Source organism: Pongo pygmaeus, chromosome 12 (assembly GCF_028885625.2).
Source record: "Pongo pygmaeus isolate AG05252 chromosome 12, NHGRI_mPonPyg2-v2.0_pri, whole genome shotgun sequence".
NCBI classification, from domain to species: domain Eukaryota; kingdom Metazoa; phylum Chordata; class Mammalia; order Primates; family Hominidae; genus Pongo; species Pongo pygmaeus.
Genome location: NC_072385.2, coordinates 100,797,665 through 100,824,160, shown reverse-complemented (window position 1 = coordinate 100,824,160; position 26,496 = coordinate 100,797,665). Strand labels below are relative to the sequence as shown.

General features: G+C 38.6%; 1 protein-coding gene across 11 annotated transcripts in view; it reads left to right on the top strand.

Moving 5' to 3' along the window:
* Positions 1 to 26,496, top strand: part of LTBP1 (latent transforming growth factor beta binding protein 1) — a 443,088-nt gene that overhangs the window by 142,815 nt on the left and 273,777 nt on the right. For all 11 annotated transcript variants that reach the window (XM_054475443.2, XM_054475439.2, XM_063648824.1 and 8 more), the window contains exon 4: positions 20,903 to 21,072. In XM_054475443.2, the coding sequence (XP_054331418.1) occupies positions 20,903 to 21,072 (170 nt within the window). The remainder of the gene's footprint in view (positions 1 to 20,902; positions 21,073 to 26,496) is intronic.

Here is a 26,496-nt window from a genome sequence, read left to right as displayed (position 1 = left end):
ACCTGGCACTAAGTGCCAATAGTGTTGAGGCTGAGAAACCCTGTCCTAGTCACTCATAAAGCTATATTAAAATATTGAGCCAGATAAAAATTGTGTCATTGTACACATCTCATGTTGAATCAGATATTACTAACTAAAGTCTATTAATATGTAGCACATAAGTGAATTTTCTCATTTCTTTATGCTATGGTTCCTGACGTAAATTACTTTTGTTTTTAAAAACTGATGATTTCTGTCAATATCAGGGACAGTTTTCACCAGTATGTTTATATATTTTAAAAAAGATACCATTTGCTTTTCAAACAGTGCAGTAAACGTATACCTAATGAAGCACTGCTGAGCTGAGCAAGCACTATTACTTGATAAAGTTACAACAGCCACACAAGAATGGAACAACTTGTCTGTAGTTTGATCAAAATACACTTGATTAAAATACATTTGATCAGTTTGCTGATATATATTGAAATGAAACATAGTTGATGTTATGTGTTTTATATACATTTAACCCGCATTTTAGACCTACTAGACTTAAAAGAGTTTCTATTTTCTCTGGAAGAATATTATTAATTTCTGCAGCAGAAGAGAGTTGGAAAATTAGGGTAATTCCATTGTTTCATTTACTCTGTCTTTCAGACATGGTGAAATGTTTCATATTTGAGTAATTGGAGTGAGTGGGAAAGACTTCGAAGATATTCTTTGTGTTTATTATCATTGGCTTGAAAGTTGGCCCTTTTTCCTGGACATTTCATGGCACATCATTAACTCACTTGGTGGGATCACAGGTGTTGCCTTTGGTGGACTGATATTCTCATAATGGGGATCTGATGTATGGTATGCCGAATCTGTCTTCGCGCTTGTGACATTGCTCTTAACTCTTGAGTGCTATCTCAAGTGTAGTTTCTTGTGGTGAAAATCGATGACATTTACTAAATGCCGAGTGCGTATTGGGCACATTACTAAATGCTATTCGTGAATTACCCATTTCATTCTCATCACAATGTCATGAGGTAGCTACTATTATGGTTCCCATTTTAGAGATAGGGAAACAGGCTTGGAAAGTTTAAGTGATTTGTCCATGGTTGTGTAACTAGGGGGTAGGGAGGCTAGAATAGGTCACGTTACCCTGTTGATGATCTTTGCTGTCTTCAAAGGAGGGGTTGAGGCGGTGGGGTGCTTTGAGTGAGCATGCAGAGAGAATTCTGACCTTAACTCTGAAGTCCAACAATAATAAAATAGCAATGAAATATAACTCAACGCTATTTCATATAGCTCTGCAAGGAGAGGGAAGGCACTTGCTGGTAGAGTTGGGTTTAAAAGGATTACCTTGTTGAGTCAGTTTTCCCTCCCCTTGGCTAGCAGTTGGGGCAGAATGTGGAAATACAGATTTGCAGTAATGCATGTGACCTGAGATGATGCTGCTTGAGTCAGGCTTGGCTTCCATAGTGTGCACAGACTTCTTCATGCCCCATGCTGCTCTAATTGTACTTAAGAACCATCTAGGATTGCTATGCCTCTGGGTAGCAGCACTTTTGTGGAGCCTCCCTGTCCAGGTCCAGAAAGCTGTATGAATGGAGGTTTGCCCTGTATTTAATGTGTGTCTAGATGTGTGTGTATGTATGTGTGTGCATGCAATGTATGTTTGCATGACTCTCATTGGTGGTCATGGGGAGTGTGTCGTCTCCTCCCATGGACACTTCCTATATTTCTGGTAGCCTCTGGTCCTGTGGGGCTGTAAGTAGTTAATTGTTCCTAGTTCTCTCTGGTCTATGAGCAGCTTAAGCATAGATATTGTGTTAATACTAGTAGTAACAGAGACCCTTTGAGTTCTGGTCTCTCTCTGTTTTAATGATGAAGCGACTAAGCCAAAGATGGATAAATAGTGCCTGAGGATACTCAGCCCATGAGTAGAAGAGCTGAGGTTCCTACGTAAGGCGGTCCAAGGTCAACATCTGTGCTCTCTTCACTACTCTCTGCTCTCTCTTTTATCTTTGCATCCTTGGCACATGGTAGTTAATCAGTAAGTCTTAGCTGAATAAATGCTGCTTATGAACACTTCTAGGTGGAAATTAAGCATTGCTTTTACCAGAGTATAATGCTGAGTTGTAATATACTCAAGGATGGTGGCAAGAATCCCCTGTACTTGGTGCCGAATCCTCTGACTAATCGCCCGAAGGAAGTTCTGTGTTCTCAGAGCATCTGTCCTATTTGTGTCTCTTGGGTCTGGATTTCCCAGTCTTTAGTCCAGTTTCATAATCTGCCTCCTGAGCTCTTCCAGGGAAACTGTCTGAACTTTACTTGATGCTGTTTGGAGTTCCATTTTCAGAGTGAATTTTCATTCTGACGTTCCCTGATTGGGGCCTCCCCTGTTGCCCTGGGAGGGAGTCCTCACATTACCCCCAGTTCAAGAGACAGCACTGGCCAGGCATGAGGCACCTCTAGCTGTGTGACTGTGGAGAGTGGCCTTTTTACATCTTGAATTTTTCATCTACAAATTGTGAGGGAAATTACCTACTACAAATTGTAGTAGTAGGTAATCTTGTTCTGTAGTTCTTTGCCTTTAAAAAAAAATATGGACCCCTTTAACAATCTGCCAAAAACACACCTTGTGCTGTGCGTGCACGTGCACACGCACACACACACACACACAATTTGTCACAGAATTCCAAGGCACCCAGAGACCCTGCTCACTCAGATGCCGTCCATTTACTAGTTATCCATATGTAAAGGATCTATTCTTTATTGAGTTCTGTCTGTCTTTGACAGTCTGTGGCATGCCATGATAAAGTTCTTTTTAAAATACCAAGTTTATTGAAAAGATAGTCTTGTGTTAGAACTTGTAAAACTCACAAACCTTTCAGCCTGGGCTTTGAAGCAAAAAAGGAAGGTTTAGAATTACAATATAGACTCCCATCAAATAGGTGTTGACAACTCCAGACGTTAAACCTTCTGGGTTATTCCTCACTCCCTGCCCTCTGACTTTTTATCCCATTCTCTCATCATCTGTATTATATACAAACAATGGGATGAATGTTTTTTCTTGGAAGGAATAAGTACTGGAAGGATGTTTCATAGGTGGAATTTTAGCCTTAGAGAGAACATCAGTAATTTATCTTCAGTTTTAGTTTAAATGGAAGGAGTATTTGAGGAGCTCCTGGATCCCACAGAAGAACTTGAAATCCTCTCTCCCCATTGCTCTCGAACTCTGCATACAGCAGCTGCCTCCAAAAAGTCCCCATTTCCACGACCCTAAATTACCACCTCTCTTACCACCTCTCTTCCCCACCCTCCCAACCTACCTGGACCTACTTTCTGCTAGTATATTTTGTTCTTTATTATAAAAATCCCACCTGCCCTCAAGGAACTGATTCATAGACCTGCACTCCTTCCTTTTAGGGGGAATGTTTCAGTCACTTATAATTTCATAAATTCCTTTCATTTCTGTCACAGGTGGAGGGGAGGGAACCCAGGGAGCAAGAGACCACCCCACAGAGCATCCACTCTATTAGAAGACCATGTGGCACCCACACGAACTCCAGCAGACATTTTCTGAAGTGGAACTTATCTTTCAACAAACTAGCATTTTGTTCATAACATTCTAAGCAGTCCCTGGTATATTTGAATGAAGTTTTTGTTTCACTTACATGTATTTTCAAAGGGAAATAAGTGAGTGAAATAAAATATTTGATTTACAGCGGTTAAGATGGTTAAATGCAAACGTTTTTGACTTGCCCCTCTTTCCCCTCCATATTGTTTTCCCCTGCTCTGCATCCTATTCAGTGAGATAGCCTGTTGTTCACGGATTCTAATGGGATTTTATTTACTGCCCGGTGGAAACAGTTGAAAAAAAATTACACAATTGGAACAATTCAAGGATTTTGAAACATTCTCTTGGCAATTTTTTTTTTTTTTTTTTTTTTTTGGCAACTAGGATACGCCTGCTCAAAACATTTTTAATGTTTTACCTTCGTGGGCTCCGCATTTGCCAGTGTAAACGTTTCCAAATTGTTCTCTTGATTTCATTCTTAAGACCCTAGGCAATGAATATAACATATGTATATATGTGTGCACACGTGTATATACATATATGTGTGTATATATAAAGAGAAATTACTCGTTTCTTTGGTTTAAAAATACAATGATTTCTTGCAAAGAGAAATCATAATTGTGAAGCTACAGTTATCAGAAGCCAGCTAATTGAATTCCACTGAGAACTATTAGAGTCATATACAGTAATGATGATGATGATTATCATCATCTCAAATCTTGCCTTGGCATTCATAAGAAATCTCATGATAGCAATATATTTTAGAAATGTGGACATAACTAGTTCTTTTTATTTTCTTTTTAACATTTCAACAAAGTGGGACTTAGAACTTAGCATCTCCTGAGTCCTACATAAGTAATTTAATGTGAAACTTAAAGATGTAAAAAGAGATTTTAACAGGATAAATGGGTTTGGCAATATAAGGTAGTGGGTTAGTAATGTAAGTTAATGATATATAACTTTCAATAAAGCTTTTAGAGTTTTTCATATTTGCAGACTATTTACATTTTTTTTTTATTAATAGTTCTGCAAAACAACTTGTTTGGAATAAATTAATTTTGTGTCTCTTCTTCAATGACATAAGAAGGTTTAATTAGCCCAATCATGCAAAGCAGTGAGAGAGTCAAAATTTAGGGGATTTCTGTTTCAGTTTCCTTCTTCCCTTAAGATTTTTGTCTCTGATACTTTTTTTTTTAATTTTAAATTTTTGCTGTATCTAGGAGACCTAATGTAAGATATTGGAACAAGCAGTTGTCTCTAGACTTGTTTCTGCCATTGTTGACATTTACTTAATTTTTTGATGTTGCATAAGTTATTTAATTTCTTTGGCAATCAGTTTCCTCACTTGTAGAATGAGGAGATTGGACTAGGTGATTTCCTATGTCCCTTTTAGCTGTCTGAACACTGCTTTTCATCGGCGAAGTTACAACTGGCCTCCTTCAAGAATGTAGAGTACTAGACCATTATCACATGAATTACAGATAAGGTCTGGGGAATTATATAAAGTCATTTACTGTAATTGGCTTGCAGTACTCTGTGAGTACCACATAATAATGCTATTTTATTATTCAATGTGTTAGAGGTTACAGATTCCCCAGTTGCCAAGGATGTGATGAATCCCCTTGGCCTTGGCAAACAGACTGCTTTCATGAGTTGCACTCTACATGGTTATAAACCCAATGGCTTTCTGAGCTAATGTGCAAGATAATGCCATCTTCCAAATGAAAAAAAAGTTGCATTTACCCATTCCTCTAACGAGAACATATTTCTCCTCACTTTAAAAATAACTCCATTACCAAATGTAAATATGCATAATGAGATGGAATTATTTCCAAATTTATACACTATATAGTTTTTCTAGTGTAAGTAAACTGTTGCTATGAAACCAAAAACTAAGAACTTTACTGCCCCTTTTGTAGTCTAATTACTTAAAAATTAACAAAGAATGGTTTTATTCTGTGCTTTTTTTTAAAGCAAGAAAATATATCAGTATATAACAATAGTGATCTTGAATAAAGGAAATGTGTTTTTAAGATATAGATGGGGCAAATTTTTCTTATCAGACTAATGGCACTACAGATAACAATTATAAACTCTGAACAAAATATAAAGTGAACTATTTGAAGGCATTTGAGAGCAATAAAAAGCAGACTGAAATTGGAGGGAAGTTAACTAAAGAAAGAAGGGACCCCCAAATGTCTATATATAAACTCTGCCCAAATTTCTTGGCTGATCCTGGGGAGACTCCAAAGTTCCTAGTGAAAAGCAACAGCTGGAAAGCTGAAAGAACTGAGCTATTGCACACTATAGAGGAAAGATAATTTGGAGTTTGAATCTAGCCAAGTAACTGCCTGGGCAACAAAATAATCAACATTATTTAGAGTAAGATAGAGAGTCTCCACAACATAATATTCATGATATCCTGTACCTAATAATAACCATGAGAAGAAGAGGAAATTTGACTCAGAGACAAGAGATAAAACAGTCAGTAGAAAACAGCTCTAAGATGACTGAAGATGTTGGAATTAGTGCACAAGACTTAAAAAGCATATATATAAATATGCCCAAGGACTTAAAATATGATCTTAATGAAACAAAAGATGGGGGAATTTTTAATAGAAAAATAGAAAACATTAAAAAACAGGTGGAAGTTTGAAAGGGTAAGTGGCCTTGAAGATAGATCAATATTAATTATTTAATCTAGAAAACAGAGAGAAAAATTACTAAAGAAAAATGAATAAAATCTCAGTGCATTGGAGTAATGTCATGTAATTTAACACATATGTAATTGTAGTCTCAGAAGGTAAGAAGAGAGCAAATGTAACATGAAAAATGTTTAAAGAGATAGTATTAGACAGTCTTGCAGATTAGGTGAAAAACATAAATTTAGAGATCAAAGAAGCTCAGTAAACCCCAGGCAAGATTAATAAAAAGGAAACCACACCTGGGCACTGCATAATAAAACAACTGAAAACCAAAGATAAAGGAAAATCTTGAGAGCAGCCAGAGTCATAAGACATATTACATAGATTGGAACAATAGTACAAATGATCACTTCTCATCAGGTACAAAGCAGGTCATAAAATGGTGGAATGACATTTTTAAAGTGCTAGAAAATAAACTATCTATACTCAGAATTCTGTATCCGAAGAAAAATCCTCCAAAAATGAAGGTGAAATAAGATATTTTCATAAAAATGAAAATAGAGACAATTTGTTGTAGTACATCTCTACAGCAAAAATTTCTGAAGGAATTTCTTTAGGCTTAAGGAGAAGGGCACCAGATGGGAACTCAATATAATAGAGTGGTGTGGGGTTTATTACAAACATACATGTAATATATGTAAAAATGTAAGGGTTTTGCAACAAATGCTGTTGGGATCTCAAGAACTGTGAGTTCTGCCAACCTATTATCCTCACAAGAATGACAACAGGCTCATTGGTGGCAATTTTAATGGTGCTTTGTAGTTTTCAGAGTTTTTAAAGTGTATGTTGGTTCATTCTTAGAGTCATTCTCACAGGATTATTTGGGAGAAGAATTTAGCAGATGATGTTGTGAAAATCCACTTGTAAGAGAATGGGAAGGAATTGGTGGTGATGGGTGTAGGTAGATCACATATGAGAGTGACAGAAAGTAGCTGAGCACAGTGGTGCATGATTTTAGTTCTAGCTACTCAGAAGGCTGAGGCAGGAGGATCACTTGAGGCCAGGAGTTCAAGGCCAGCCTAGGCAACGCAGTGAGACCCTCATCTCTTTAAAACAAATCAAAACTAAAAAAAGAGAAAGTGATAGCAGGTGGTGGTGGTGGTTTTCTATCTGAGAAGTCCTGCTCTGATAACTTGGTGACTCTTATAGGGTAGAAGGAGTGGGGATGGAAGGGAGAGGAAGATACTGATAAACCCAATCCTAGTAGAAACAATGGCTCTAGTCATTGTTTCTATGGAATCATATATGCCTACAGATTCTATAGAATCATATTTGCCTATAGATTCTGTAATCAAAACTTTCTTGAAGGAGTCTTGATGTTAAAAATTATTCTGCTTAAATGTATCCACCATGGTCTCTAAACTTTTAAATTGCGTATGTTCATCAGCTAAAATGTTTCAATATTACCCTATATATGCATCTTTTAAGGCAATATATTAATAATATAAAGCATCCTAAAAATAATTCAAGTGGATGAAATAACTACAGATGAAATAAAAGTCAGTATGTAAAGTTCTAGTATTTTTCTCTTGTATCCCAGCATTGTATTTTGTACTCTTTGGGTATGGTGCCTAGTTTGAAGACCACTGCAGTGACAATCAAGCAGGATCATTGGAGTTATTTTGTTTCTGATCATCTGTTTATGCATTTACATATGAAATACACGTATCATTTTACACCATTGGAATACCATGTTTTTTAAAAAATCATAGACATTGTTAAAATTCAACTTTGTTTTTTAGCTTTTCCCACTTTATAATGGTACCACTCTCCTTCACAAATAAGTAGTATTAATAATGTGGTGGATAACCTGTGTTTTTCTTCTGTCTATATAATTATCTTTAACTTTTTTATTGCTTAATAAACAATAAGGATATAGTATATTAATGTTTCTACACCTTGATTTTCTCACTTAAAATACAGCATAGAAGTTCCTCCCTAGCATTGACAGGATTCATTTTTAGTGGTTATATATAGCACTCCATTTTGTTAAATGTGCTGATTTATTGAACGAATCTTCTGTTAATGCATATTTAGTTTCTGGTAATAACAGTCATTCAATAACCATGTTAAATATATATCCTTACATACTAGACTGTTATTTCTTAAAGAATGTGATTAGTAGGTCAATGAGTACATCAGTTTTTGATTTAACTTTTTGTAGATTGATTTCCAAAATCTATTACAATTCTTGTTTCTATTAGGGATTCCAGAGTATACTTCTCCCCCCACTTTATATCCCCATCAGCAATAGTTCTTTTAAGAAAAATTGTTTGCTAATTAATTAGCAAGCTTAGTGCAAATGTAATCTCGTTATTTTTGCCTTTTCCTCAGTACTGGTGTGGGTGGGCATTGTTTCATATATCACAGTCATTTAGATTTATTTAGTGAATTGCTTATTCATGTCCTTTGTCCATTTTCCTATTGGGCTTTGTTTTATTTGCATTGAATCACCAATTTGTCTTGTTATCAGTTTGTGGGAAACTTCTGTATCTTATGCCCTAATTTTTCGTGTGCATTGCAGATATTTTTCAAATGTATTATTTAACTATTAACTTTATGGTGTCTTTTTATATATAAATGAATTTTTTCTGAGACAGAGTCTTACAGGTCTTACTCTGTTGCCCAGGCTGAGTGCAGTGGTGCAATCTCGGCTCACTGCAACTTCTGCCTCCTGAGTTCTAGTGATTCCCCTGCCTTAGCCTCCTGAGCAGCTTGGACTACAGGCGCATGCCACCACACCCAGCAAATTTTGTATTTTTTTTTTTAGTAGAGACGGTGTTTCACCATGTTGGCCAGGCTGGTCTCAAACTCCTGACCTCAGGTGATCTGCACACCTTGGGCTTCCAAAGTGCTGAGATTACAGGTGTGTGCCACCGCGCCTGGCCCACAAATGATTTTTACTTTATAAAGTCGATGTATTTTTTCCAAAAGTCAAACTTGAATTATTTGTTTAGAAATTCCAATGCGAAGTAGGGCAACTAGCCTCAGAGCAGGGCTCTCCTGGTATATATGGGAACTGTAGAGGCACTACCTTCACCATGTTCTCGGAACAGACCTACCAAGTTGGGGCTTAAATTGGGTACATACCCAACTGAAGTTTGGCTATGAGTCCTGTTGTTCTAGTATAAGAAGATTTACTTGTTCAGATTTTGCAGCTTCTCATATAATTTTGTACTTGTGCTCCAGACATATTGAAATAAGCCGTATATTTTTTTCTCCAGATATATTGGCTTTAGGGAAAAAAAACCCTCCAACATTTTCAGCAGTGTTAGAGGATCTTGCAGGTCCTGTAGGGCAGTAGATATTTTGTTTCAGCTGGATCAAGCCCTAAAATGGGATTGGAACAGATGTTTGAATTTGGTTAAATGCTTTCAATATTTATTACTTAGGTGACCTAGTTTAGCAGCAATTGTAATAGAAAAAAAACAAGGCCATTTGAGAAAAACAGAGTTTATTGCATTCACCTTAAAAATTGAAAGAATTTTCCCTTTTTATTTAGTTTATTTTATTTAGCTTGAATGTGGGAAAATAAAACCTGAGAGATTCTCTTCCTAACTTGAACAGATATCTATTTATATATTACATTTAAAAAATTTTCCCGTATGAAATATTTTTTTGGTGTGACTGGAGAACAATTTTGGAGCTACAGTTCTTGATGTGCTGGTTGAACTCTGAAAGCTGGAGGACTATAGAGATAGCTCATAGAGTCCTATACTTCATAAATGAAGAGACTGAGACTTAGAAGAATTTGGTAGCATTTGAGTTAGGGCTCTCAGAGATTCAGCGGCATGGGCAGATGGATGATTTGAGTTTCCCAGATCCCATGTAGTACTGTTTATTCTTCCCCTGTGTTGAGCACCGTGTGCCACGTGGATGCCTGTCCTGGAGAAGTAGGTGCTTGGGTCCTCCTACTCATTGGATTTATCCTTGACTCTGTGGGTGCCTCTCATAGTGCTTTAGTGTCAGGAAGGCGCTGGCTAGTAAGAGGGAAAATTGTGAAAGAACAACTTATCTGACATCTTCCCACTACCTTTTCCATTCTTCTAGGCTTAAAGGTCACAAGGGGGAATAGATAAAATTAGCATCTGAAACCAAAATCCATGACTGTCTCTTGCTTCCATTAGGGTGCGAGGTGGAGAGTTGAAGAAAACAATCATGTAAATCAGCCGCTACAGCAATGCAGTGGGAGAAGAATCTGGGGAGTGAGCAAAATTAGGCAGGAAAGTTCTCCCAGGAAAGTGGATAAAGGTTATGTCTGACATCTGGCAAACTGGATGTTAATTCCTCACAATGTGATAAGAGGAGCATCACTGGAGAGCATAACATGTTCCGGCTACAGAGGCTGACAGCTCATGCTGTGGTTTATGAGAACAGCTAAGTGAAGACTGCGAGAGTGCAGGAGGAGTAAAAATGAAGTTGATAACATGTGGGATAGAAGTATATACCTAGCTGCTACTCCAGAATTGGCATCTCAAACGGTTACCTAAAAGGGGATAAAGACATATTTGAAATTGGCTGAGATGAACAAGACTTGACACTGTGTCATCCAGAAATATGGAGGATGGGGGCGGGGAGGGGCAAGAAACCCAGCTTCTTTTTCCCTCATTCACTGTGGTACCTGACTTTTTTTTTTTTTTTTTTTTAAGGAATCTAGGGTATAATTGCCTTTTTTATATAGTTTTTTCTTAATTTTTGTAAAGTATATGTAATGTAAAACTTGCCATCTTAACCATTTTCACTGTGCAGTTCATGGGAGTACATGCACTGTGCTGTACAACCATCACTACTTTCTGTTTCCAGAACTTTTCATCACCCCAAGGAGAAACTCTGCCTATTAAACAGTAGTTCTCTCTCTCTCTCTCCCCCCCTAACCCCTGGTGATAACCTCTACTCTATTTTCTGTCTATAAATTTGCCTATTTTAGAGACCTCATAGGAGTAGAATCAAATCATACAGCATTTGTCCTTTTATGTCTGTCTTATTTCACTTAGCATGATGTTTTCAAGGTTCATCTGAGTTGTAGCCTGTGTTAGAGTTTCAGTTCTTTTTAGGATTAGGTAATATTCCATTGCATGGACAAACCACATTTTGTTTGTTCCTTTGTCCCAGGACATTTGGGTTGTAGATTCTGCCTTTTGGCTGTTATGAATAATGCTGCAGTGAACAGTGGAGCATAAGTATGTTTGAGACCCTGCTTTCAGTGCTTAGGAGAAGAATTGCCAAATTATATGGTAATTCTGTGCTTAATAGCTTTTTGAAGAGCTGCAAAACTGATTTTTCATAGTGGTTGTAGTGCTAGGTTCCTTGACTCTTACAAACTCATTAGGTATTAAAGAGTGTGAACAGCTGACCCTAGGATTGCTGAATGGGACTTTGCAAATCTGAGCTCATTGTTGACAAATAACTTCAAAAAAAATTTTAAGTGAAGCTTATATTTAATGAAACTTTAGAAAGTAAGCTTTGCTTTTTTCTTAACTATACACTTAGGCAGTCTTTGAATAGAAATCTAATATTATCAGAGGGATGAAATTCTGTTTTTGTTTGGTCCTTACTAGAAGAGGAGTGGAAGAATCGAATATCAGGTATTGTGCTAGATATTTTCACCCATCATAAAAAAAAATCACTCTTCCTCACTGTTTTCGCATTAACTTTGTGAGGCAATATTACCCTTATATCACTATGAGGAAGTTGAGGTAATTCTTCCCTTCCTTCCCGTGATAAGTGGTAGAGCTCAGATTTGGTTCTTAGAATTCAGTTAAAAAGTCTCGTGATTGGCATTTCCCCAATAGGCTAGGAGCCTTAATTATTCAACTGTTTACATTTTGAATTTTTTTTTTTGGATTGTATTAGTTAGGTTTTCTCTGGCCCTTGTTAGTTTAGATAAATAGGAGATGGCTACAATTTCTTTTTAATTTGGTTTTAGATAAGCTCTCCTGAGTAACCAAATGTAGTAGCTCATTTTTTGAGGAACTCAGGACTTTAGTTATTAACAATATTTCTTTCAATGGTTGCTTGTTAAATAACTTATTCAGTTCAAGGTTTTGATGATTTCAGTGTACTGTGCTTTTCAGAATTTTTGAATACAGTTACCTCATCCTTTGCAGATAGGATATCTGCTTTTTTAGCATGTAGCTTTGATAATTAAACATAGAAGAGTAGAGGATATGTCTTGTGTCCAGGCAACTTGAGTATAGGGCCACCTCTCTGGCCTAATGGGGCATCCAGAGGACACATTTGGAGGTTGTGCAGTTTTGATCTCCTCCTTCTCCAGGGTCGAAATTTCTGTGTGCCTGGCCCCATCATCTCTATAAACCTGTCTGTCATTGGCTCTTCATTCATATCTGTTATAATAGTTTGGTGATAGTAGCCCACGTTTAGAGCACTATTTTTTAACCATGGAACTACTGACATATTGGGCCAGATACTTTTTTTGTTGGGGTGCGGGGCTGTCCTGTGCATTATAGGATATTTAGTGGCATCCCTGGCTTTTCCCCACTAGATGCCAGTCTGCCGTCTCCAGGTCTTGACACTTAAAAATGTCTCCAGACATTGCCAAGTGTCCCTGAGAAGCAAATACAGCCCCTGGTTAAAAACCACTGGTAAGGGAAGATTTGGAATTACTTGGTTGTGTTGATCATGTTTATTAATGAGCATTACTAAAAATCCCTTGTTTTCTGTATTTTTTCCCTCAAATATCTACCTTCTTTCATTTTAATTTCTCAATCCCTTTTGTCTCTTTCATCTCATTTAGTCTAAGACAATTTTTATTGGTCTTTCTCTTACATTTTCATTTCTCCGATTTTCTCATGACTTTGTGTTTGCTTGTTTCATTTTACTTTTGCTGTGTTTTTCTGGCATACTCTGGTTTTCCCATATTCTTTACTGGCAGTCTGTATATGCTGTTTGTATGCACTGTCTGTATGCACAGTCTGTTTACTGAATGCACAGTCTATATGTTGTATGCACTGTCTGTAAGCTGTATACACTGTATGCAGTCTGTATGCTGTATGCTCTGTCTGTATGCACAGTCTGTAATGCTCTGTATGCACTGTCTGTATGCTATATGCACTGTGTATGCACAGTCTGTATGCTGTATTCACTGTCCCTGCATAGTCTGTATGCTGTATGCACTGTCTGTGTGCACAGTCTCTATGTTGTATACGCAGTCTGTATGCTGTATGCGTTGTCTGTATGCATAGTCTGTATGTTGTATGCACGGTCTGTATGCATAATCTGTATGCTGTATGCACTGTCTGTATGCACAGTCTCTATGCTGTATGCACTGTCTGTATGCACAATCTCTATGTTGTATACACAGTCTGTATGTATAGTCTGTATGCTGTATGCACTGTCTGTATGCATAGTCTGTACGCTGTATGCGCTGTCTGTATGCACAGTCTCTATGTTGTATACACAGTCTATGCTGTATGCACTATCTGTATGCACAGTCTCTATGTTGTATACACAGTCTGTATGCTGTATGCATTGTCTGTATGCATAGTTTGTATGCTGTATGCACTGTCTGTATGCATAGTCTGTATGCTGTTTGCATTGTCTATATGTGCTTCCCTTTAGTCTCTTCATCAGCCACCTGTTACCTCCTACTTCTGTTTTGGTCTGATAGGTGATTCCATATGGATGGGGTCATGGACATAAATCCTCGTCTCCCTTTGTGTGTGTGTGTGTGTGTGTGTGTGTGTGTGTGTGTGTGTGTGTTATGCTGCCATGTGGCATCTTCGTAATGGTTTGCTTATTCTTTGCCATTCCCTGTATGCATATTGCCCTTGAGTACACTCCAGGGGGAAGAGGTTTTCTGCATCAAATCATAGCTGACACTTTAATTTACTTGAATGCCCATTCTGCTTGTTGAGTAGCATTCACCCATCCTTCTCAACAATTTGAAGGCAGGTGGGGTGCAATTGATCACTTGAATTTTGTGGAGAAGAACTGGCCCTGGCAGCCTGAAGGTGACCCCTGCACCTGAATCTCTGTTTCCTCTTCTGCTTTTTCTTACTCCTGATTATAAAACTAAGGACCCTCAACACAGGGCAACATGTAAGATTGTGTTGGACTGGACTTCTGTGGGAAACTTTTTGCGGCCTATTGGGGGTTCCTTTCTGTGAGGTCCAAAGCCCTTTTCTTAACTGGAAAGGGCCTGTGTTCTGCCAGATCCTCCTACCCTCTCTGCAGGTCAAATAATGGATTTAGTAGAAATATGGAAAAGTTTAATCCATCTGTGCGCCAAAAATTGCCACTAGGAAGGCAGCAGTGTAAACAATGTGTGACTAATTCTTTCTTTTAAGGAAAGCAGTTTTATGTGATTGTTTCCCTGCTGCTTACAAAGATACAGAGGTTTCCACAGATTCAAGTCTTCAGATGGCCAGCCAGACCCCAGCCTCTGGCCTGTTTCTCTTGTTCTTTCTTTTCTGTGTGTCACTAGTATGTCCCCATCACATAATATGCAGTCATATTTTGGCTCCTACCATTCCTAACACCACACTGTTGATTTCTCTGGCCCTTGTTGGTTTAGATTAGTGACCTTCAACCGAACCCAGCGGCCTTTCCTAATTTCTTATTCCTTTGGTTTTCTGCAGTAATTTGCAGGTGATCTTCTCCTGCTTCCTCCTAGAAACTTTCTTCCATTTACCATTTTTGAACTGACTTGATTCTTGTTTTTCTCCTCTTCTGACTTTTTGGCCTCCTATATTCTCTTTATGTCCCTACCATTAAGTGTGAGTATCCTCCAAGACTGTGTGGCTCCCTGTTGTTTTTCCTGAAACATTTTTGCATTTGAAGATGTTGGCCTCTCCTAGAATGTCACTATTCCTAAACTCAGAGGCTTTTCCCTAACCTCTCCTTAGAGATCCATCCCGCATTTCTGTTTCTAAACTAACATAGTCATTCTTGCCCTGTCATAGAGTGACCCTTTCTTCTGACGGACATGACTCAGCACGCCGCATTGCACTTACTTTTCCCCTCGGCTTTGAACCAAAAATATCCTTCCAGTGGGCTTGAAACTTTCAAGTTGCTGGACTCCTTCCCTGGCTGTCCCCACCCCTTTGTTGATTTGATCCTCAAGTCCTATTAGTTCTTATAGTTACCTCCATATGGCCCCTTCTCGATTTATTCACTTTAGATATTGTCTAAAATGTTTTGCTCTAGTAGATGAAGACTTAGCTTATTTACTTCACCCCCGTCCACCAGCCTTCCTCTCAAAGTCATTATAGGCACACTGGGAAATACTGAGGGTTTACATCCAGACCATCACAAGAAAGTGAGTATCCCAATAAAGCAAGTCACATGAATATTTTGGTTTCCAAGTACATGTAAAAGTTATGTTTACACTATACCTTAGCCTATTAAGTGTGTAATAGCATTATGTCTAAAAAACAATGTACATTAATTGTTTAAAAATTGAAATTAATTTTTAAATTAAAATTAAAAATACCTTACTGCTTGAAAATGCTAATGATCATCTGAGACTTCAAATCATATGTGATCTTCTGCTTTTTTTTTTTGAGACAGAGTCTCACTCTGTTGCCCAGGCTGGAGTGCAGTGGCATGATCTTGGCTCATTGCAACCTCCACCTCCTGGGTTGAAGTGATTCTCATGCCTCAACCTCCCGAGTAGCTGGGGTTACAGGTGGCACCACACCTGGCTAATTTTTGTATTTTTAGTAAAGATGGGGCTTTATCATGTTGGCTAGGCTGGTCTTGAACTTGCGACCTCAGGTGATCCACCCGCTTCGGCCTCCCAAAGTACTGGGACTACAGACTTGAGCCACGGCGCCCAGCCCCATAATCTTTTTGCTGGTAGAGAGTCTTGCTTTGATATTGGTGTCTGCTGACTGATCAAGGTGGTAGATGCTGAAGATTGGGGTGACTTTGGCAGTTTTGTAAAATAAGACAACAATGAAGTTTGCCACATCAATTGACTTTTCCTTTCATGAAAGATTTCTCTGTAGCATGCAATGCTGTTTGATAGCATTTTACGCACAATAGAACTGCTTCCAAAATGAAAGTCAGTCCTCTCAAATCCTGCTGCTGCTTTATCAACTAAGTTTATGTAATATTAGAAATCCCTGGTTGGCATTTCAACAACGTTCACAGCATCTTCAGCAGGAGCAGATTCCATCTCAAGAAACCATGTTTCTTTGCTCATCTATAAGAAGTAGTTCTTCATCCCTTCGAGTCTGATCATGAGATTATAGCAATCCAGTCACTTCTTCAGGCTCCACTTGTAACTTTCATTCTCTTGCTTCTATTTCCACCACATCTGCAGTGACTTTCACTGAAGTCTTGAACTTTTGACCTTTGGGTCATCCATGAGAGTTGGAATCAACTCCTTACAAATTCTTATTAATGTTGATATTTGGACCTCCTCCCATGAATCACAAATGTTCTAATGGCATATAGAATGGCAAATCCTTTCCAGATGTTTTTCAATTTACTTTGCCCAGATCCATCAGAGGAATCACTATCTATGGCAGCTGGAGCCTTAAGCAATGCATTTCTTAGATAGTAAGACTTGAAAGTCAAAATGACTGCTTTATTTATGGGCTACAGAATGGATGTTGTGTTAGCAGGCACCAAAAAAGTTAACTTTTTTATACATCTCATTCAGAGCTCTTGGGTGACCAGGTGGATTGTCAATGAGCAGTACTATTTTGAAAGGAAATCTTTTTTTTTTTTTCCCTGAAAAGTAGGTCTTAACAGTAGGGTTAAAATATTTAGTAAACCATGCTGCAAACACATGTGCTGTCATCCAGGCTACGTTGTTGTAGAGCACAGGCAGAGTAGGTTTAGCATAATTCTCAAGAGCCCTAGGATTTTTGGAATGGTAAATGAGCATTGGCTTCAACTTAAAGTCATCAGCCACCAACAAAAGTCAGCCTGTCCTTTGAAGCTTTGAAGTGAGACATTGACTTCTTCTCCCTTGCTTGAGTTGGGGAAAACAGTTGTCTTCATATATAGGCTTTCAATTGAGATAACACTGTTCAGCCCTACTTCTCATTTTCACCCTTTACTTTACTTGGCTTAAGTATTTCGAACCTTTGTGTGGTCCCCTGTGACGACTGCTTCCTCTGTGTCTGTACTCTTTCAGAGTGATTCCTGACCAGTGCACTTGAACTACCGGGCTGTAACCCATTAGGGAACTAATGAAGTCGTGAAATACGTGTAGTGGCTCAAGATTATATGAAAAGACTAGCTTAGAAGAGAACATGTCAGGGTGCCCTGCACATCGTAAGGGTAAACACTGTTTTGTAAAATTTGTTTTGGTTATACCCAAACACAGACATACATGTAGATATGTATTCGATCTACACATAAAATGTACTTTTTACCATGGGTTGAGGTGAAAGATGTTAGAAAAATATTTTTTAAGGCCATGGCTTGCTTCACCCTGTTACAACAGACAGTGTTTCTTGGTGCACTTTGAATCTCTTACAGATTTGTTGAAATGTCTCTTGTGTGTTTATTAATGGATGATATGAAACATTTATTAAGCTGTGTAGAACAGGTCTGGATCAATCAGAAGGGATGCTGGAGCACAGACCCTGAGTTCTCCACCTCTGTCAAATGTTAACTCTTTATAGGATTGAGGAGATGTCTTAGGGGGCCCAGTGGATGGGACAGGGAGATCCACCAGTGGAGGGGCACTTAGGGCATTGGGATAGTAGCTCTTCATCAGTACAGAGTATTTAAATATTTTAAACCACTAGTGTGCCTGTACAATTGCATAACAGCTAGATATGAACCCTGGATTTATATCTTTTTAATTTCTTACCTGTAACTTTAAGGGTATCTTTGGAGGAAGGTGAAATATGTGGGTGCCCCTGCCAACCACTTTGAACCAGAATCCCTGCAGTTTGTAATCTAATTTTCTCTTTAAAAGTTTAGCCCTCCACTTTGAAAAATTACGGTTACATTGCTATGACTAATTTGATGTTCACTGGTGATAGTAAAGCTTTTTTTTTTTCTGAGAAGAGGGAAGGGAGGAGGAAATCCCAATTTAAATGGAGAGGGACTTTTTCCTGAAATACTCGGGGTAACAGAAGGAAAGGAAGAAGTAAAAAGGATACGTATTTGTAAGACTGCGACGTGGTCTGAGGTGGAAATAACTGTAAATAATGAAATTAGAGGAAACAGTGGACACCAACCACGAAGGAGAAAGTGAGGAAGAACGCTCAGGATAGTGATTTCATATAATGCTTGTAGGATGAGTAATGGGACAGTTTCCTCTACTTGCCTCGGCAGGGGTCCTGTCCATGGCCTTGCTTCTGTCTCTGTGGGGCTGTGGGGCAGAGGGGCATCAGCCTGTGGGGTACCTGTGCACGCACCTCGTGGGGGGAAGCGGGAGAAGGTAAGGGATTGGGGGCAGCTGTGTGTAGCTCCATATTTGCAGTGTGTTTGTCATTTGAGGAATATGTAGACAGTGGTGGCACTTAACTGCTGATTTCCTTAAGTTAGTGATGGCTGAGGGCTGTTAACTTAAGTTCTAGACCTAGTACAGCTTGGTTTTACCTTGTTTGTTTATTACATTTCTGTTACATTCAGGGAAAAAGGGCCCATCCACATGTATGCTTTCAGCTCATTTCTTGTCCTCTGCTTCCTCAATTCAGAGGGGGGACAAGAGACAACCTCAAGTAGAAGGCATTATCCCATACTCTTACTTTTCTGGCTGTGGTTGGGGCACGAATTAGGTGCAGTAGCCCAAGGTCTCCTGGAAAACTGGGTTTTCCTTTCTTGAATAGGAGCTAGCCTGTACATCTCTCAGCGGGTCAGAGTAGCATGGTGACAGGGTAGCATGACCAGAGGGCAAATTGCTTCCGAGATGCAGAGGATTCCTCTTTCCAAGAGGTTGATAGAAGAGACTTGTGGTTCTTATCAGTCACAACCAGATGTGTCCAGCTGTTTCACTTGCTGCTCTATCCCAACCAAACACACTTAATGTCAAAACAACACTTACATCATCAAAACAAAAGTGTTCACAATGTTAAGCCTCAGGCTTTAGTAATTTAGTCATTAGTCTGGTGACAAAGGGAGTGCCCTTGTGTGGTACTGCATCTGGGAAAATCCAGGCCCAAAATAGATTTTCCAGGCTTTCCTGAGACCACAGGTTTTAAAGGGGTAGATCCAGATTACTGACTAAGAGGGAAGCAGCCTAACTCTAGCCTCTTCTATTCCTTTATCTCTCATGAATGCCTTTTCCCACAGAATAGCTCATTCACCAGCTCCAATGAGAATGAATCTGATAGAGTGAGACTATTCAAGTTTCTTTTACTGCTTTTGATATGAGACATTGTATGGTGGTGTTTTAGGTGGCTTGACAATTTGCCTTTTGCACTGACGGCCATGGCGTCATTTCTTCCCCTTGTTCAGATAGTCATTCCCTCCTTAGGGCCGGTATTTTGGGTCAGATTACATTAGAGAGCATGTTCCCTTCTAAAAGCTCAGCTTTCTGCAAAACTGCACTGTCCTAACAATTTCAGTAGCAATTTTGCATATTCTGGAATTAGTTGGTATATCTTCTTTATATTTTTCATTCCTCTTCCTCAGGGAATAGCTGAATCTGGGCAGAGGCTTATTTTAAAATATGAATTAGATGCAGTGGAAGAGAACTGTCACAGGAAACAAGGGTTGGGCCAGGAGGGTGAGCACATAGTAATCATGTTCAGAAGTTCCCAGAAGTCTTGACTCGTGCTATTAAAAAGATAATGAGAGTATAATTATAAAACATTTAACTCAAATAGTACAATTTATATTATTATGAGACACAGCATAAAAAATTGTTTCCCTAAAGTGGCATCGTAATTTATATTTCAAAAGGAAATTAACATTATTATGTTTTTAGTTTGCATTTGTTCAGATTTTTACAACCACTTTTTTCTCAGCTCAGTGTCGCAGAGATTCTGCAGTACAGATTAGGTAACTGAGGCTTAAAGAGATTAACCAGCTAACCTTTAGCATTAGGCAGAGTTAGAAGGTCCCACTGTATCATACAGGCTTTAATTGTTTATGATTGATTTTGCTTAACTAATACAACGTGGGGATTTCTTGCATAATTCCCTTCCTGTACTTTCTTCCCTATTTCCCCCTTTCCCATTTCCAGTGCTGCACTCTTACTAAATATATACCTGTCTGTGTAAACATCTTTGTCTCTTTTCCCTTTTTAGAGATGGGGTCTCACTCTTGTCATACAGGCCGGAGTGCAGTGGTGCAGTCATAGTTCACTGCAGCCTCAAACTCCTGGGCTCAAGCGATCCTCCCATCTCAGCCTCCTGAGTAGCTAGGACTACAGTCATGCACCATCATTTTCTTAAATATAAATGCCATGTTTTTGTGTGAAGGCTTATGGCAGTTGTGCTCTGAATCCTCTGATAAAAGTTACCTGTGATGACCTATTTATCATTACGCTTCTTAACTAGACAGGCAGGATCTTTTTCGTGAAGGACGCTTCTGAGGGTAAGCCATCATTTACCTCCTTGTATGTCATGAGTGGTCAGCGACAGTCTTTGAAGGAAAAAAATGAGACTTGCTTGGAATTGATGCTCCTTTCTACATTTAACTCGTTTCTTATCCTTTCCCTATTAGCTGACTTTTAAAAGCCCATTATTTAATTCCTTCTCTTTATTTTGTTTCTTCCCAGAGTGACTCCTCTTTCTTCCCAGAGTGTGATGATTCACCGTGGCCAGACCCAGGAATACGTGCTCAAGCCCAAGTACTTTCCAGCCCAGAAGGGGATTTCGGGAGAGCAGTCCACTGAAGGTTCTTTCCCTTTAAGATATGTGCAGGATCAAGTTGCGGCACCTTTTCAGCGTGAGTATAGTCTTATCAACCATTTTCCTAAGTTATGGTATCAGAGATTGGAAACACTTTGTTCAGTGTAGACGGCTTTAATGTGTCACAGTAAATAAAATTCAAGAGTCATTAAAAAATCCACATTGGTTCCTAAAGCAACCAGACAGCAGAAATTTAGCATGGTTTCCTTCTTCTGAGGAAAAGCAGTTTTTCCTGGGTTTTGGAAATGAATCTGAAGTGACCTGCCTGTCATTCTGTTTCTGCAAGATGGCTTCATGTCTAAGACATATTTGCTCTAATTTTGGGTCCAGTCATATGTCTGACATGTTTACATTGATGAAATATTTTCTTTAGTAAGCTAGCCAGGACTCATGCCTTGTGAAACGTCTGAAATGTCCTGCATAGCTCTCTGAGGTTCTCCTACAGTGGATATTTTTACGTTATAAGACCCACCTAGTTTTTAGTGTATCAAGCAGCTGGCGTGGCAGATTTCTCTGAATTTGTAAAGTGCTATTGTATCAGTGGCCAGCTTGGTTAATATCTCGCTATGTGGGAAGCTCAAGGACAAGGCCTGGCTCAAAGGGTGGGGAATGTGATGATTTGTGGTTTAGGTATTACAGAGTGTCTGCTGGCAGCATCTGGAGAAAACGTTCTGGAGTAAGGCGCAGCCCATCCAAAGGCGAGAGCTAGACACACGCTCTCGTTCCAGCAGCTTCCTGCCCTGTCACATGTTGACTGATTGCCTGCACCATAGGTAATGAAAGAGAATGCCAGTTGTGAGGTGGGAAAAGGACCATCTTTCACCACTGGGAATAGTATGAAGAGTTGAGATACAGTTTTTACTACCATTTGGCACTAGTGAAGTCCGTATTTGTTGTGGCTTTGGTTCCCTACACCCACTCCACCTCCCCGTTTCTGTACTGAATCTAAAGTGATTGACTCGTCCCTCAGAATTGGTCATTTAACAAAAAGAGTATCTAACAGCAGGTTTGTCCATCCACTTTTCATCTTTTGGAAAGTCCTGCTCAGTGACCGGTGGCTAGACCCCAGAACAATGGTTTGGTATGGTTTATTGGGATGTTGAGGGAAGTGAGCCCTGGGGATCTTAGGGAAGAATACAGAAACCATTTAGATTGTTAGGAAAAAATCACTTCCAAGTCATTTGCAAAAGAATAGATGCATCTATTTGATTCTTAAAAATCCTTTGATATTAGTACTTAAAGAGCCGTTTCTCTTAGGTGAATATTTCTTGAGTATATGTATAATATTTTTCTAATACTAATTTTAAAAATTAAGTAAAAGATGTACTTCTTATTTCCTTGGGGTTTTATATAGGTGACAATTTTTTTAAAAAGATCTCCCAAATCAGAGTGTGATGGGAAGAGAGTTTTTAAAGTTTACGATTATACTGATAAGAGAAGAGAATTCTGAATTATCTGGAGGTATCAGGAAAAGATGGTTAGAGAACACTGGTATTAAGACTAGAGACTAGACTGTGGTTTTGATTTGTTTTCTGTGATTTGTTATTGGAATGAAAATTCCCACTGTGTGTGTATTTCCACCCTCGTGTGTATATATGTATTTTAAACTCTCAAATCTTGGTTGAACTGTGTTCTGAAAGATGAAATTATATTTTAGAAGAATGTGAAGATAAGTTTCTTATCTGTTCTGTCCATATCTTTCCCACTCATCCTGTTTAAATATATTTTCTACATAGTAAGGAGCTAGTAAAAGAATGTAGACCAATATACATTATCACAGTGATGGTGTTCTCTGCTCAAACCCCCTAAAAGATGGCTGTTGTTCAGAAAGAAGCTCAGGAATTAACTGAAAGAGTTAAGCATGTAGGAAAGACAAGAAGGGAGATGTGGCTATTTTTGCTGAGGCCAGAGCTCTACCGAGAGCTGGAGGGCTAGTTGGAAAGTTTTTAAAAGAGGTAATTTGGCAGGACCATGAAGGATACTGAAATGGGAAAATGGAGTAAGAACCACAAGAGATCATTACAACTGGAAAGGAGGTACAAGTAGTAGGAAGGACCTAAGCATATTGTCTCTGCATACTCCCGTTCTGTGGTAGGTAAAAGAGGAGGCTCCAAGGAAGCCTTACATGGAACAGAAAGGAAGGAAAAGTTAGTCAGAGAAGTCTGAGGAAAAGCAGAAGCTTTTAGCATCTTCATTTTCATATTTACAGAAGAGATCAAATGCAAACATTAATTTTTTATTGTGCTGAAAGATTTGAAGGTCAAACAGAAGCTGATAGTTCTGATTCTTTAGAAAAATAGAAGATACTAAGATCATTTGAGCATGATGTATCTTGGAGTGAAACTGAAGAAGTGAGGTATGTCATTGTAGTCCACTGCCATTACTTTTGAGAAGCTACGAGAACTAGAGAAGAGGTTGAGAACTAGAGGTTGGCAATAACGAGTGTTATCTTCTCCCTTTAAAAGTGATTAAAAAGGGGGTCTACAGTAATGACCAGTTGGTATGTTTAATATTGATATATTACAAGAGCAATAATAATAATGCATACCTTGAGCTCTAAGCACTGTGCAACTTTTAGCTCATAATAGGAGACAGTAGTCTACAAGCCCAAGGGAATAAGGATTTGCTCTCGACACTTGGTAAAAGAAAAATAACAATTGTTTTGAATAAGCAGGAAAGAGATGAGGATGGAGGTGATGGATTTAGTAGAGTAAAATACATTAATGGGTCAAATGCAGCACTCTCCAGATAAAACATTATAGATAGAGAGAAACTAACCAAGTTGCTAGTGAGGTGCTTTCTTTTGGGAGGGATGACTATTTTATGGGGTTTTCCCAGAGTTTTGATAATACGATTCACCATCCCTGTCCAATGTGTACACACTACTTTTCCTAATTTGATTCTGTATATTTACCAGTCTTCTTAGTCACTTTCTAGGTAACTTGACATCCTATGTTGAGTGTTCTCTGGTCATTGGTAAAGGATATCTCTTTTTTTTCCAGCTTCTTTTCAAAGTTCATCCATGTTGTAGCATGTATCAGTATCTTATTCCTTTTTATGGCTGAGTAATACTCCCACATTGTATAGAGATATATCTCTCAATTTGTTTATCCATTCATCAGTTGATGGACATTTGGGGTTGTTCCCACTCTCTTGGCTATTATGAATAATGGAGTGCAGTGGCGTGATCTCAGCTCACCACAACCTCTGCCTCCCAGGCTCAAGCGATTCTCCTGCCTCAGCCTCCCGGGTAGCTGGCATTACAGGTGCGCGCCACTACTGCCCAGCTAGTTTTTGTATTTTTAGTAGAGACGGGGTTTCACCATGTTGGCCAGGCTAGTCTCAAACTCCTGACCTCAAGTGATCCGCCCACTTCGGCCTCGCCAAGTGCTGGGATTACAGGTGTGAGCCACTGTGCCCGGCCGGTAAAGGATATCTCTGGTGATAAATTAATAACTTGTGGTGTTCTGCTTTATTTGTTGGCCTTAAAAGAATTTAATTTGCATCAGTATCATCTAGAGCAGGGATTGGCAAACTTTTAGGGAGTACCTTAGACTTTGTGAACCAATAGGCAAATCGAGGATCTTAGGTAGATATTTATATAGCTATTTAAAATGTATCTATTAAACATGTAAATATCATTCTTACCTCTCAGGTTGTAGATCAGGTGGCTGGATTTGGCTCATGGGCTATAGTTTGCCAATTCTTGATCTAGAGACTCACAGTCTCTCAATCCACTGAAAACATCTAGATATTGGACCTGATTGTTTGGTGCCTGGAACATGACAAAAGCAGCCCAAGAGACCCTGCCTCTAGCAGCTGTCCTTCATTCTCAGTGTCCCCATCAACCCACCCTCCAGAGCATGACAATTCTCAGATACATTTCCACTTAGTTTGAAGGCACCCAGAAAAGCATGAACTACCGGGAAACTGCTTGTGTTAGATAAGTCTAGTTTCTTTTAATTTTAGAATAATGGGCCACACAGCAATTGGGAAAGGAATGGGATGTTACTCCTGGTTGCTTATAGAAAACCTTTTGATATTGGTGGAAATATTTTTATGGGATGAACCAGTCCCAACCATATCACAACACAGTATCACATTAAGATACTGCATGAATTTCTCAAAAAAGTTAAATATAGAGTTATCATGTAACCCAGCAATTCCACACCTAGCTATATATCCAAAGGAATTGAAAACATATGTTCGCACAAAAACTTGTACATGAATGTTCATAGCAACATTATTTGTAATAGCCAAGAGAGTGGAAACAACCTCAAATGTCCATCAACTGATGAAGGGATAAACAAACTGAGAGATATATATATATACATACATACATACATATATATACACACACACATATGTATACACAAATATATATACACACACACACATATATATACACACACACACAATGTAGGAGTATTACTCAGCCATAAAAAGGGAATAAGATTGATACATGCTACAACATGGATGAACTTTGAAAACAAGCCGAGTGAAAGAATCCAGACACAAAAGAATCCAGACTACATGCTATATGAGTCCATTTCTATAAGATGTCCAGAGTAGGCAAATCCACAGACATGTAAAGAAGATTAGCGGTCGCCAGGGACAGGGGAGAGTAGGAATAGGGAATAGTTATTTATAGGTAAGAGGTTTCTTTTGGGGTGATGAAAATGTTCTGGAATTAGGTGGTCATGCTGGTTGCACAACCTGAAAACACTAAAAATAAAAAAAACCTGAATTATACACTTAAGGGTGAATTTTGTGGCATGTGAATCATATCTCAATTTAAAATAACAAATATTTATGAAAAATTATTGCCAAGTAGCTAGTTATGAGACTCAGTTTCAGCTCCAAGGAATTGAGCCCATAAGCTCTCAGAAGTCTAAGGATGGTGTAGGGTAGGGGTGGGGGTCTGCTTTATACAGTGTTTTCATTGGTGACTTGTAGGAAAGAATTCAGTATGTAAACCAAATTCTATTGTGTTTAGTTTAGTATTTTTTTTTTAACGCAGAGGAAGAAAATGGAAATGACATGACATTTGGAAGACCATCTTATAAAAATGGTCAGTCAAGATTAGAATAGTACATGTTCAGGAGCAAACCCAAGTAACTCACACAAAAAGAGATTAGTTTGACACAACCTGCTAGAAAAAGTCCTTCAGGGTATAATAAGAGTCTACATCATACTATGTGCTGTCGTAGTAAAAATGATATGGAATACTTTATAATATTAAAGTCAGAAAATAATATTTTAAGTACAGTCTATGGTGGAAAGAGATGTATTTATCATCAGGGTTATAAGACACCAAAGGACTTACTAAGATAGATTGTAGAGCTACTTATAAAGGAGATCTTTAGGATGAGCAGCAATGGCCATGTAACTGACATGGTTCCCTAGACAACCGGTTTCCAGACTGTGCAAAGAAGATCTAAAAGATTAGGGAAGCTCCAAT